This window comes from Hemitrygon akajei, chromosome 4 (genome assembly GCF_048418815.1).
Source record: "Hemitrygon akajei chromosome 4, sHemAka1.3, whole genome shotgun sequence".
NCBI lineage: Eukaryota > Metazoa > Chordata > Chondrichthyes > Myliobatiformes > Dasyatidae > Hemitrygon > Hemitrygon akajei.
This window is the reverse complement of record NC_133127.1, coordinates 200,905,501-200,919,785: the sequence shown is the minus strand read 5'-3', so window position 1 is coordinate 200,919,785 and position 14,285 is coordinate 200,905,501. Positions and strand designations below refer to the sequence as shown.

At 49.6% G+C, this 14,285-nt stretch overlaps 1 protein-coding gene across 1 annotated transcript in view; it reads left to right on the top strand.

Annotated features, from left to right (window-relative positions):
* The window catches only part of dnhd1 (dynein heavy chain domain 1), a 66,601-nt gene that overhangs the window by 34,757 nt on the left and 17,559 nt on the right, over positions 1–14,285 (top strand). Inside the window, exons 12-15 of the mRNA XM_073041947.1 lie at positions 855–1,832; positions 8,546–8,702; positions 12,781–12,939; positions 13,109–13,319. Of these exons, the coding sequence (XP_072898048.1) occupies positions 855–1,832; positions 8,546–8,702; positions 12,781–12,939; positions 13,109–13,319 (1,505 nt within the window). The remainder of the gene's footprint in view (positions 1–854; positions 1,833–8,545; positions 8,703–12,780; positions 12,940–13,108; positions 13,320–14,285) is intronic.

The following is a 14,285-nucleotide window of genomic DNA, read 5'->3' as shown; positions in this document are numbered from 1 at the left end:
AAAACAGATCTAAAGTACTCATTAAATTCTTCTGCCGTTTCTCTGTTTCCCTTAACAATACTGAAGCAAAGTATTTATTAAGTACCTCCACAACCTCCTCTGGTTCCATACACACTTTTACACTGTCACTCTTTCTCTCACATCTCATCCTCTTGCTCTTCACATACATGTAGATTGACTCAAGGTTTTCCTTAATCCTGCTCACCAAGGCCTTCTCGTGGCCCCATCGAGCTCTCCTAATTTCATTCTTAAGCTCCTTCCTGGCACCTTTGTAGTTTTTTAGAGCTCTGACAGTACCTAGTTTCTAGAACTTTCATAAGCTTTTCTTCTTAACTAGATTTTCTACATCCTTTGTACACCATGGTTCTTAAACCCTACCATGCTTTCCCTGCCTCCATGGAACATACCTCTGCAGAACGCCATGCTAATGTTCCCTGAACAGTGCTATGGTAAAGGAGATAGATCACTTTCTCCAAAACACTCTCCCACTGAGAGATCCAACACCTGACCAGGTTAATTTCCCAATACCGGATCAAGTACAGCCTTTCCTCTAGTTGGCTTATCTACATATTGTGTCAGGAAACCTTCCTGAACACATCTAATAAACTCCACCCCATTCAAACCCCTTGCGCTAAGGAGATGCCAGTCAATATTAGGAAAGTTAAAATCACCCATCACAACATTCCTGTTATTACAGCACCATTCCAGAATCTACCTCCCTATCTGCTCCTTGGTGTCTTTTACCACTGGGGGGTCTAAAACAGATCTGTACCCTACTTGTACTGCGGCTGCCTGAGTCTTTGGCTCCTGGGTCAGCACTGATTACTAATGTTTGTACCTGTCTCCACTGGCAGGAGGAGCTAATGGACAAGGTCATCAAGACAGCCACCAGTTTGCTCAACAACCCAACCATCCATGAGGAGGCGCTGCAGAGCCAGAGTGCCAAGATGGAGATTCGCAGTAAGCTCAATGCTCTGGGCAAAGCAGACAATCCCAGTGCAGCCATGGACAACCCTTACGTGGTGATCTCCAACATCGGCTCTGAGATGTACTGGGCACTTGTCCACATCTCACACCTCAGCACCTTCTACTTCTTCTCCAAAACTGGCTTCATGAATGTGGTGAGGGCCGCCCTCTCGAGCCGCCAGCTGAGTGCCCCCCATTACCCCCCAGGCACAGGCAGCTGCAAGGAGCACTACATGGACCTGATGGACTACCTCATCTCCCACATCTACAGCCACTTCCGTTGCTGCATGTTCACCAGTCATGCTCGTCTCTACCGATTCCTGGTGGTTATCGGCTACATGAAGGTGTTCAACATGATGACACCAGTGGAGTGGGAGCTCTTCCTGAAGGGTACCCAGGACCTGGAGCTGGGCGACGGGCTACTGTACTATCCCCATAGCCGTCCCACCTGGATCAGCGACGAGGTGTGGAGGAGCTGCGCTGTCCTTGAACTCCTGCCCGCCTTTCACAGCCTGCGGGACTCGCTGGTCAGACAAGGCACCCAGTGGCAGGAGTACTTCCAGCTCCCCTGCACGGTGATCAGCACCGTCCCGTGCACCAGCTTCAGCCACCTCAACACCTTCCAAAAAGCCATCCTGTGGCGGCTCTTCAAGCCCAACACCCTGAGTCTGGTGATGGAGGAGGTGGTGACTAGTATTCTGGGAGGTGCCCTCCGCAGGAACCTGTGGATGACCGTCTCCTTCCTTTCCACCTACAGCAAACAGATGGTGCCCATCATGTTCCTGATGCCCCAGGATAACTCAGTCAACCTGTCCACCCATCCCTTCTACTGGATCAGGCAGGCAGCGGCTGAGCAACACATGCAGGTGGGTGGTCACTGGAGGAAGGGTGAGGGTCACCAGAGGTCAGGACCAAGTTCAGAGCAACTACTCTGGTCGTGATGGGACTACATCTCCCACAGGGTCCTGGAGGTGTGGAACCTTCAAAGATGCAGAGGAGATTTTCCAGGACGCTGCCTGGATTAGACAGCATGTCCTATGAGGATAGGTGAAGTGAACTAAGGCTTTCCTCTTTGTAGTGAAGGAAGATGAGAGGTGACTTAACAGAGTTGTACAGGATGATAAGAGGCACAGATCGAGTGAACAATCAGAGATCTTTTTCCCAGGGCAGAAATGCCTAATAGGGCAAATGTCCCTCCACTCTTCAAGAAGGGAGAGAGGCAAAAGAAAGCAAACTGTAGGCCAGTTGGTCTGACGTCAGGGGTTGGGAAAGTGGTTTTTAAGGAGGTAGTTTCAGGGTACTTGGAGGCACATGATAAAATAGACTATAGTCAGCATGGCTTGATCAAGGGAAAATCTCACCTGACAAATCTGTTGGAATTCTTTGAAGAAATAACAAGCAGGGTAAACAAAGGAGAATCAGTTGATGTTGTGTACTTGGATTTTCAGAAGGCACTTGACAAGGTGCCACACATGAGACTGTTTAACAAGTTACGAGTCCATGGTATGACAGGAAAGATTCTAGCAGTGGCTGATTGGCAGGAGGCAAAGCATGGGAATAAAGGGAGCCTTTTGCGTTTAGCTGTGGTGACTAGTGATGTTCCACAGGGGTCTGTTTGAGACCGGTTCTTTGTATGTTATATATCAATAACTTGGATGACAGCATTGAAGGCTTTGTAACAAAGTTTGCAAACAATACAAAGATAGGTGGAGGGGCAGGTAGTTTTAAGGAAGTAGAGAGACTGCAGAAGGACCGAGGCAGATTAGGAGAATGGGCAAAGAAGTGGCAGATGCAATACAGTGTCAGGAAATGTACGGTCATGCACTTTGGTAGAAGAAATGAAAGGGTTGACTATTATCTAAACGGAGAGAAAATTCAAAAACCTGAGGCACAAAGGGACTTGGGAGTCCTTGTGCAGGATCCCCTGAAGGTTAATCTGCAGGTTGAGCCTGTGCTCAAGAAGGCAAATGCAATGTTAGCATTCATTTCAAGACATAGGAGCAGAATTAGGTCATTCAAACGATCAGGTCTGGGGCTTTTGGGGCTGTGCCCTCTAGTTCTGGATATACCCCACCATAGGAAACATCCTCTCCACATTCACCTTATCTATATTCAGTAAGTCTCAATGAGATCCCCCCTCATTCTTCTAAATTCTAGTCAGTACAGGCCAAAAGCTGCAATATGTTAACCCCTTTGTTCCCAGAATTATCTTTGTGAACCTCCTCTGGACTCTCTCTAATAACAATACATCCTTTCTGAGATGTGGAGCTCAAAACTGTTGACAATACTCAGTGTGGCCTGACTAGTTTCTCAAAACGTTTCAGCATTATCTCCTTGCTTTTATATTGTATTCCCCTTGAAATAAATGCCAACATTGCATTTACCTTCTTTACCGGAGACTCAACTTGTAAATTAACCTGGGAGTCTTGTATGAGGACTCCCAAGTCCCTCTGCACCTCTGATGTTTGAATTTTCTCCCCATTTAGATAATAGTCCACTATTATTCCTTTTACCAAAATGCATTATCATACATTTCCCAACACTGTATTCGATCTGTCACTTTTTTGCCCATTCTTCCAATTTGTCTAAGTCCTGCTGCAATCACATTGCTTCCTCAGCATTACCTACCCCTCCACCTATCTGCGTATCATCCACAAACTTTGCCATAAAACCATCAATTCCATTATCCAAATCATTGACAAACAAAATGAAAAGTAGCTGTCCCTGACCCCCAAGGAATATCACTAGTCACTGGCAGCCAACCAGAAAAAGTCCCTTTTATTCCCACTCGCTGCCCCCGCCTGGCAGCCATTCCTCTATCTACACCAGCAAGTTCCCTGTGACTTAAGATTTTATCTTCTTAAGGAGCCTCATGTGAGGCACCTTATCAAATACCTTCTGAAAATCCTCTCCTTTGTCCATCCTGTCTGTTACTTCCTCGAAGAACTCAACAGATTTGTCAGGCAAGATTTCCCTTTACAGAAACCATGTTGATTTTATCAATGACTTATTTTATCATTAACCTCCAAGTACCCCTAAACCACTGAATTTAGACTAACTGGCCTCTAATTTCCTTTCTTTTGCCTTCCTTCCTTCAGAAAGAGTGGAGTGACATTTGCAATTCTCCAGTCCTCCAGGACCACGCCAGAATCAAGTGATTCTTGAAAGATCATGATTGATGCATCCGTTATCCTTTCAGCAACCTCTCTCAGTACTCTGGGATGTAGTCTCTCTCTGGGACCTGGTCCAGGTGACTTATCCACCTTAAGACCTTTGAGTTTCCCCAGCACTTTTTCCTTTGTAATAGCAATGGCACTCACTCCTGCTTCCTGACATTCACGGACTTCTGGCACACTGCTAGTGTCTTCCACAGTGTAGACCGATGCAAAGTACTTACTAAGTTCATGCACCATTTCTTTGTCCCCCATTACTACCTCACCAGCATAATTTTCTGGTGGTCCAATATCAGCTCTCACCTCCCTTTTACTCTTTGTACAAGTGAAAAAGCGTTTAGTATCTTGCCATTAGGATGAGGTTCTGGACTACTTGGTGGCACAGGACAAGAGAGGACCAAGACAGCGTGGTTTCCTTAAGGGAAAATCTTGCCTGATTAACCTGTTGGAATTCTTTGAGGAGATTACAAGTAATCTCCTTATATTTGGCCTTTGACAAAATGCCACACACGAGGCTGCTTAGCAAGTTAAGAGCCCATGGTATTACAATAAAGTTACAATCATGATTAGAGCACTGGCCAATTGGTTGGAGGCAGCGAGTGGGAATAAAAAGATCTTTTTCTGGTTGGCTGCCAGTGACTAGTGGGGTTCCGCGGGGTCGGTATTGGGACCGCTTCTTTTTATGCTGTCTATAAACGATTTAGATGATGGAATAGATGGCTTTGTTACCAAGTTTGCAGGTGATACGAAGATTGGTGGAGGGGCAGGTAGTGTTGAGGAAACAGGTAGGATGCAGAAGGACTTAGACAGATTAGGAGAATGGGCAAGAAAGTAGCAAATGAAATACAATGCTGGAAAATGCATGGTCAGCACTTTGGTAGTAGAAATAAATGTGCAGACTATTTTCTAAATGGGGAGAAAATCCAAAAATCTGAGATGCAAAGGGACTTGTGCAGAACACCTGAAAGGTTAACTTGCAGGTTGAGTCGGTGGTGGGGAAGGCAAATGCCATGTTAGAATTCATTTCAAGGGGTCTAGAATACAAGAGCAAGGATGTGATGCTGAGGCTTTATAAGGCACTGGTGAGGCCTCACCTTGAGTAGTGTGAACAGTTTTGGGCCCCTCATCTGAGAAAAGATGTGCTGGCATTGGAGAGGATTCAGAGGAGGTTCATAAGGATGATTCCGGAAATGAAAGGGTTATCAAGTGAGGACTGTTTGATGGCTCTGGGTCTGTACTCGCTGGAATTCAGAAGGATGGGGGGGATCTCAATGAAACCTTCCAAATGTTGAAAAGCCGAGACAGAGTAGATGTTTCCCATGGTGGAGGAGTATAGAACAAGAAGGCACAGCCTCACAATAGAGGGGCATCCATTTAAAAGAGAAATGTGGAAAACTTTTTTTAGCCAGAGGCATTTCTGGAATTTGTTACCAGAGGCAGCTGTGGAGGCCAGGTCATTGGGTGTATTTAAGTCAGAGCTTGATAGGTTCTTGATTGGACACAGCATCAAAGGTTCCAGGCAAAAGGCCAGGAAATAAGGTTGAGGAGGGCAACAAGGGGTCAGCCATTGTTGAATAGTGGTGCAGACTCGATGGGCCACATGGCCCAATTCTGCTCCTATGTCTTATAGTCTTTATATTATTGGCTAGTTTGCCCTCATATTTCATCTTTTCCTTTCTTAAAGATGTTCTGTTGCCTTTTGTTGGATTTTTAAAACTTCCTAATCATCCAACTTCCCACTCACTTTTGTTCCCTTATATGTCCTTTCATTGGGTTTTATGAAGTCCCTAACCTCCCTTGTCAGCCACAGTTACCTACTCCTGCCATTTGAGAACAACTACTTCTGTGGGACATACCTATCCTGCGCCTTGTGAACTATTCCCAGAGACATCAGCCACCTCTGCTCTGCCGTCATCCCTGCCAGCATCCTCCTCCAATCCACCTGGGAAAGCTCCTCTCTCATGCCTCTGTAATTTCCTTTATCCCATTGTGATACTGATACGTGTGACTTATGCTTCTCCCTCTCAAACTGCAGTATGAATTCAATCATTTTATCATCACTGCCTCCTCAGGGTTCTTTTATATTAAGCTCCCTAATAAAATCTGGATTATTACAAAACACCTAAGATAGCCTTTCCTTGAGTAGGCTCAAACACAAGCAGCTCTAAAAAGCCATCTCGTAGGCATTCAACAAATTCCCTCTCTTGCCATCTGACATGAACCTGATTTTCCTAATCCCCTTGCATATTGAAGTCGCCCATCACAATTGTGACATCACCCTTATCACACGCCTTTTCCAGCTCCCTTTGCAATCTCAACTCCACTTCTTGGTTACCATCAGGAGGCCTGTATATGATTCCCATAATGGTGTTTTCACCCTTGCAGTTTCTTAACTCCACCCACAAAGATTCCACATTCTCGGACCCTATGTCACCTCTTTCTAGAGATGTAATTCCATCTCTTATCAACAGAGCCACACCACCATCTATGCCTATCTGCATGTCCCTTTGACATCAAGCTCCTAACTATAGCCTTCTTTCACCCACAACTCAGTGATGCCTTCAATGTCATATCAACCAATCTCTAATTGTGCCATGTGTTTTCCCACCTTATTCCGAATGCTACGCACATTTCAATACAGCAGCTTCAGTCCTGCATTACTCACCCTTTTGAATTTTGCCTCCATGGTACAATTTAACTGTTTGCTCTGTCTGTATTTGTACCCAGTCATTGGCTTGTCCTTCCTCACATTCATGTTACACCCATCATCTGCTTCTAAACCTACTGGCTCATCCTCAGCTCCATCCTATCCCCCTGCCATGTTACTTTAAACCACTCCCAACAGCTCTAGTAAACCTGCCTGCAAGAATATTGGCCCCCCTCAGATTCAAGTGCAACCGGTCCCTTTTGTACAGGTCACACCTGCCCCAGAAGAGGTCCCAACTGTACAGAAATCTGAATCCCTGTCCCCTGCTCCAATTCTTCAGCCACACATTTATCTGCAACCTCATTCTATTCCTATCCTCACTATCATGCGACACAGGCAGCAATCCCGAGATTACTACCCTTGAGGTCCTGTTTCTCAGCTTCCTTCCTACTCCCTGTATTCTGTTTTCACGACCTCCTCCCTTTTCCTTCCTTGTCATTGGTACTAATATGTACCTCAACTTCTGACTGCTCACCCTCCCTTTTCAGGATATTGTGGACACGATCAGAAACATCTTGGACCCTGGCACCTGAGAGGCAAACTACCATCCATGTTTCTTTCTCGCGTCCACAGAATCACCTATCTGTCCCACTAGCTATAGAGTCACCTATTACTGCTGCCATCCTCTTCCATTCCCTACCCTTCTGAGCCGCAGGGCCAGACTCAGTGCCAGAGCCACGGCCACTGTTGCTTCCCCTGGTAGGTAGTCTCCCCAAATAGTACTCACAGTGGAGTACTTATTGTTGAGGGGGACAGCCACAGGGGTGCTCTCCACTGTCTGATGCTCTCCCTTCTCTCTCCTGATAATCACCCATTTATCTGTCTCCTGTAGCCTCCAGTACCTCCTGTCTATCACTGTTTCACTTTCCCTAACAAGCCAAACATCATCGAGCTGCAGCTCCAGTTCCCTAACACGGTCCCTAAGGAGATCATCTCGATGCACCTGGCGCAGACGTGGCCATCAGAAAGTCTGGGAGTCTCCTGGATATCCCAATCTGACACCCAGAACAGAACACTGCCTCTTAAACATACTGCCATTCTCTCAAGATTTAAATAGAAATAAGGAATGAACTTGGCTGTTTACCTTGCCTCTGCCTGTTCTCGCTGAAGCCCTGTTGAGCCAAAGCCTCACCACTCTGATGACGACCACTCCACTAGATAGTCCCCGTCGTTTATGGAGACTGGGTTTTGAAGCTGCTTGTTGGATGTCTGGAACACCTACTGCATCTGTGCAGTACTCCTATCTAATTCTGCTCCTTTGTCTTATGGTCTTACAATATAAGGCAATTGGAGGAAAGTACTGGGGTGGGGGGGGGGTGATGTCAGAGTTATTTTTACACAGGGTACATGGAACGCCCTGCCAGGGGTGGTAGTAGAGGCAGATACATTCAGGACATTTAAGAGACTCTTAGATAGGCATATGGATGATAGAAAAGTGTAGGGTTGTGTGGGAGGAAAGGGTTACATTTATCTTGGAATACGTTAAAAGTTTGGCACAACATTGTGGGCCAAAGGGCCCGTACTGCCTTCCCCGGGTTTTATATTATCCGCCTGAATCCCAAGCAGCTTGGCTTACCCCAGTACACTTGGTTCTCTGCTCAATGTGTGCGGGGTAGGAGGAAGGTGGCGTAATTTTGATTTGCAGCTGAGCTCCTACAACACTGGGAAGTCACTGGGGGCTCATCCACCTGCGTTTCAGAACAAAGTGCGAATCATTTCTCTGGGATCGGACGATCAGACGGAAGAAATTCTCCGAGAGATGCGAATGGCAATGAGCAAAGGCCGCTGGCTGGTGTTGAACAACTGTCACCTCCTGCGGCATTGGCACCGGCACCTCGTCAGCGCCTTCACTCAAAGTGAGTGTGTCCTGCAGACTGTTCCATTCGAGAGGGTACCCAATGCCCACTCCCACCAGGCAGAATCCAGAGCAATCACTCCAAAACATTGAAGCTCCCTCCACATACTCTTGGGGTCAGACACAGAGTGAATCTCCCTCCACACCGTCCCATCACACACACCTGTGGTCAGGATCTTGGTGATTGTAGGGATGACTTACAGTGGACTGAAAAGATTGAGCATGTAGATATTAAGAAAGAGAATGTGCTGGAGCTTTTGGAAAGCATCAAAATGGATAAGTCGCCGGGACTGGATGAGATGTAACCCAGGCTACTGTGAGAGGCGAGAGAGGAGATTGCTGAGCCTCTGGCAATGATCTTTGTATCATCAATGAGGACGGGAGAGGTTCTGGAGAATTGGAGGGTTGCAGGTGTTGTTCCTTTATTCAAGAAAGAGAGTAGAGATGACCTTGGAAGTGAGTCTTACTTCAGTAGCTGGTAAATTGATGGAAAAGATCTTGAGAGGCAGGATTTATGAACATTTGGAGAAGCATAATATGATTAGGAATAGTCAGCATGGCTTTGTCAAAGGCAGGTCATGCCTTACAAGCCTGATTGAATTTTTCAGGATGTGACTGATGGTGTGCTTCAGGGATCTGTTCTGGGGCCCTTTCTCGTCGTGATTTTTATAAATGACCTGGATGAGGAAGTGGAGGGATGGGTTAGTAAGTTTGCTGATAACACCAAGGTTGGGGGTGTTGTGGATATTGTGGAAGGCTGTCAGAGGTTACAGCGGGCATTGATAGGATGCAAACTGGACTGAGAAGTGGCAGATGGAGTTCAACCCAGATAAGTGTGAGGTGGTTCATTTTGGTAGGTCAAATATGATGGCAGAATATAGTATTAATGGTAAGACTCTTGGCAGTGTGGAGGATCAAAGGGATCTTGGGGTCCGAGTCCATAGGACACTCAAAGCAGCTGCACAGGTTGACTCTGTGGTTAAGAAGGCATATGGTGCATTGGCCTTCATCAATCATGGGATTGAGTTTAAGAGCCGAGAGGTAATGTTGCAGCTATATAGGACACTGGTCAGACCCCACGGAGTACTGTGTTCAATTCTGGTCACCTCACTACAGGAAGGATGTGAAAACTATAGAAAGGGTGCAGAGGAGATTTACAAGGATGTTGCCTGGATTGGAGAGCATGCCTTATGAGAATAGGTTGAGTGAACTCAGCCTTTTCTCCTTGGAGCGATGGAGGATGAGAGGTGACCTGATGGAGGTGTATAAGATGTTGAGTGGCATTGACTGTGTGGATAGTCAGAGGATTTTTTCCAGCGTTGAAGTGGCTAGCATAAGAAGGCACAGGTTTAAGGTGCTTGGAAGTAGGTACAGAGGAGATGTCAGGGGTAAGTTTTTTTTACTCAGAGTGGTGAGTGCGTGGAATGAGCTGCCAGCAACGGTGGTAGAAGTGGATACGATCGGGTCTTTTAAGAGACTTTTGGATAAGTACATGGAGCTTCAAAAAATAGAGGGCTATGGGGAAACCTAGTTAATTTCTAAAGTAAGTACATTCAGCACACCATTATGGGCCAAAGGGCCTGTATTGTGCTGTAGGTTTTCTATGTTTCTGTCAATGTTTCTATACAGAGTGAAGCTCCCACCACACTGTCCTGTCACACACTCCCGGGATCAGACACAGAGTGAAACGCCCTCCACACCGTCCCATCACACACTCCCGGGGTCAGATACAGAGTGAATCTCCCTCCACACCGTCCCATCACACACTCCCAGGGTCAGACACAGTGAAGCTCCCTCCACACCGTCCCATCACACACTCCCGGGGTCAGAGACAGAGTGAAGCTCCCTCCACAGCATCCCATCACACACTCCCAGGGTCAGACACAGTGAAGCTCCCTCCACACTGTCCCATCACACACTCCCAGGGTCAGACACAGAGTGAAGCTCCCTCCACAGCATCCCATCACACACTCCCGGGGTCAGACACAGAGTGAAGCTCCCTCCACAGCATCCCATCACACACTCCCGGGGTCAGATACAGAGTGAAGCTCCCTCCACACCGTCCCATCACACACTCCCGGGGTCAGATACAGAGTGAAGCTCCCTCCACACCGTCCCATCACACACTCCCGGGGTCAGATACAGAGTGAAGCTCCCTCCACACCGTCCCATCACACACTCCCGGGGTCAGACACAGAGTGAAGCTCCCTCCACACCGTCCCGTCACACACTCCCGGGGTCAGATACAGAGTGAAGCTCCCTCCACACCGTCCCATCACACACTCCCGGGGTCAGACACAGAGTGAAGCTCCCTCCACACCGTCCTGTCACACACTCCCGGGGTCAGATACAGAGTGAAGCTCCCTCCACACCGTCCCGTCACACACTCCCGGGGTCAGACACAGAGTGAAGCTCCCTCCACACTGTCCTGTCACACACTCCCGGGGTCAGACACAGAGTGAAGCTCCCTCCACAGCATCCCATCACACACTCCCGGGGTCAGACACAGAGTGAAGCTCCCTCCACACCGTCCCATCACACACTCCCGGGGTCAGACACAGAGTGAAGCTCCCTCCACACCGTCCCATCACACACTCCCGGGGTCAGATACAGAGTGAAGCTCCCTCCACACCATCCCATCACACACTCCCGGGGTCAGATACAGAGTGAAGCTCCCTCCACACCGTCCCATCACACACTCCCAGGGTCAGACACAGAGAAGCTCCCTCCACACCGTCCCATCACACACTCCCGGGGTCAGACACAGAGTGAAGCTCCCTCCACAGCATCCCATCACACACTCCCGGGGTCAGATACAGAGTGAAGCTCCCTCCACACCGTCCCATCACACACTCCCAGGGTCAGATACAGAGTGAAGCTCCCTCCACACCGTCCTGTCACACACTCCCGGAGTCAGATACAGAGTGAAGCTCCCTCCACACCGTCCTGTCACACACTCCCGGGGTCAGATACAGAGTGAATCTCCCTCCACACCGTCCCATCACACACTCCCGGGGTCAGATACAGAGTGAAGCTCCCTCCACACCGTCCCGTCACACACTCCCGGGGTCATACACAGAGTGAATCTCCCTCCACACCGTCCCATCACACACTCCCGGGGTCAGACACAGAGTGAATCTCCCTCCACACCGTCCCATCACACACTCCCTGGGTCAGACACAGAGTGAAGCTCCCTCCACACCGTCCCATCACACACTCCCGGGGTCAGAGACAGAGTGAATCTCCCTCCACACCGTCCCATCACACACGCCCGGGGTCAGACACAGAGTGAAACTCCCTCCACACCGTCCCATCACACACTCCCGGAGTCAGATACAGAGTGAAGCTCCCTCCACACCGTCCTGTCACACACTCCCGGGGTCAGATACAGAGTGAATCTCCCTCCACACCGTCCCATCACACACTCCCGGGGTCAGACACAGAGTGAATCTCCCTCCACACCATCCCATCACACACTCCCGGGGTCAGACACAGAGTGAAGCTCCCTCCACACCGTCCCATCACACACTCCCAGAGTCAGACACAGAGTGAATCTCCCTCCACACCATCCCATCACACACTCCCGGGGTCAGATACAGAGTGAAGCTCCCTCCACACCGTCCCATCACACACTCCCGGGGTCATACACAGAGTGAATCTCCCTCCACACCGTCCCATCACACACTCCCGGGGTCAGACACAGAGTGAATCTCCCTCCACACCGTCCCATCACACACTCCCTGGGTCAGACACAGAGTGAAGCTCCCTCCACACCGTCCCATCACACACTCCCGGGGTCAGAGACAGAGTGAATCTCCCTCCACACCGTCCCATCACACACGCCCGGGGTCAGACACAGAGTGAAACTCCCTCCACACCGTCCCATCACACACTCCACGGGTCAGACACAGAGTGAATCTCCCTCCACACCGTCCCATCACACACTCCCGGGGTCAGATACAGAGTGAAGCTCCCTCCACACCGTCCTGTCACACACTCCCGGGCAGATAGCGACCAACTTACATACAGTAACCGGACAGACTTTAAAACGTGAACGACAACATTCTTCTTCCTCCAAGTCATCAACGCGGCTGGGCCCACGGCTCCGAGGGAAGAAGGTCCCTGCGAGGAAGCAGGAAAACCTGTCCCAATGATGGTGACGGAATCGGGGGAGAGAATCCACTCGGATTTCCGTCTCTGGTTCACCTGCCGGAATGAACCGGACTGCTCTCTGCCCGGTGAGTGTGGCTGTGTGTGTGGGGGAGACGCGGGGCGGGGTAGATCCGCGAGGTCAGTGTCGGGGCACCTATCTGTGGGGGTTACCTCTGATTTCAAGCCCAGCTTGCCACCCCCCCTCCCAACATGCCTCCGAAGATTGACCTTGGGACAAGTGTCCCTGTGTTGCAGGAGTGATCCGCCGGTACACGGAGAGGCTAGTGATCGAGACTCCATCGACGCTACGGAGCACACTGATACGCACCTATACCCAAGCGCAGAGCGAGCAGAGGGAGCGGAAACACCCGGGAGCGGCAGCCGGGAGTCTCCTCACCCTCCTGCATGCCGTTCTCCTCCATCGCCAGCACTACAGCCTCTGGGCACAGGCTCGCTCCTACCGCTGGTGAGTGCCTCACTTGCCCGTCACCGATACACATGCACCGTATACGACATGAGGCCATCTAACAGGTCATAGGTTAAGGGTGAAAGGTGAAATATTTAAGGGGATAACAGCACTTAGAGGGTGGTGAGAGTGAGGGACTTCTTCAACCTTTAAGAGAAGTTTAGATAGATACATGGATGGGAGGCGAAAGGAGGCTAAGGTCCGTGTACAGGTCAATAAATTCGGCCCGGACTGGATGGGCCGAAGGGCCTGTTTCTATGTTGTACGATTATTAAAAGTCCTTGACTGTCTGACAGCGGGTTGGAGGGGTGGAGACAGAGCTGTCAAACACCCCTGAAGGTCAGTGGCCCCCGCCTCAGTCACACAGCCTTCCTTACTAATCCTACTTGCCCGAATTTAGCAGATCTGAGCACAAGTTGTCATCATGTTACTACGTATCTGCCTCCACCCCTCCCAGGCTCTAGTGCTCGACATCCGACGCTACTCCCCCTCCATTCAAACCCACTGTACCTGTCTCCACTGCCTCCCCCCTCCTCTTCCCATTCCACCAATCACCTGCCGCCCCCCCAATCCCTGCACACCTCCCTCAGCCCACCAATCACCCACCATCCTCGTCCCCACACACTACCCCTCAGCCCACCAATCACCCACTATCCTCGTCCCCACACACTACCCCTCAGCCCACCAATCACCCACCATCCTCGTCCCCACACACTACCCCTCAGCCCACCAATCACCCACCATCCTCATCCCCACACACTACCCCTCAGCCCACCAATCACCCACCATCCTCATCCCCACACACTACCCCTCAGCCCACCAATCACCCACCATCCTCGTCCCCACACACTACCCCTCAGCCCACCAATTACCCACCATCCTTGTCCCCATACACTACCCCTCAGCCCACCAATCACCCACCATCCTCGTCCCCACACACTACCCCTCAGCCCACCAATTATCCAC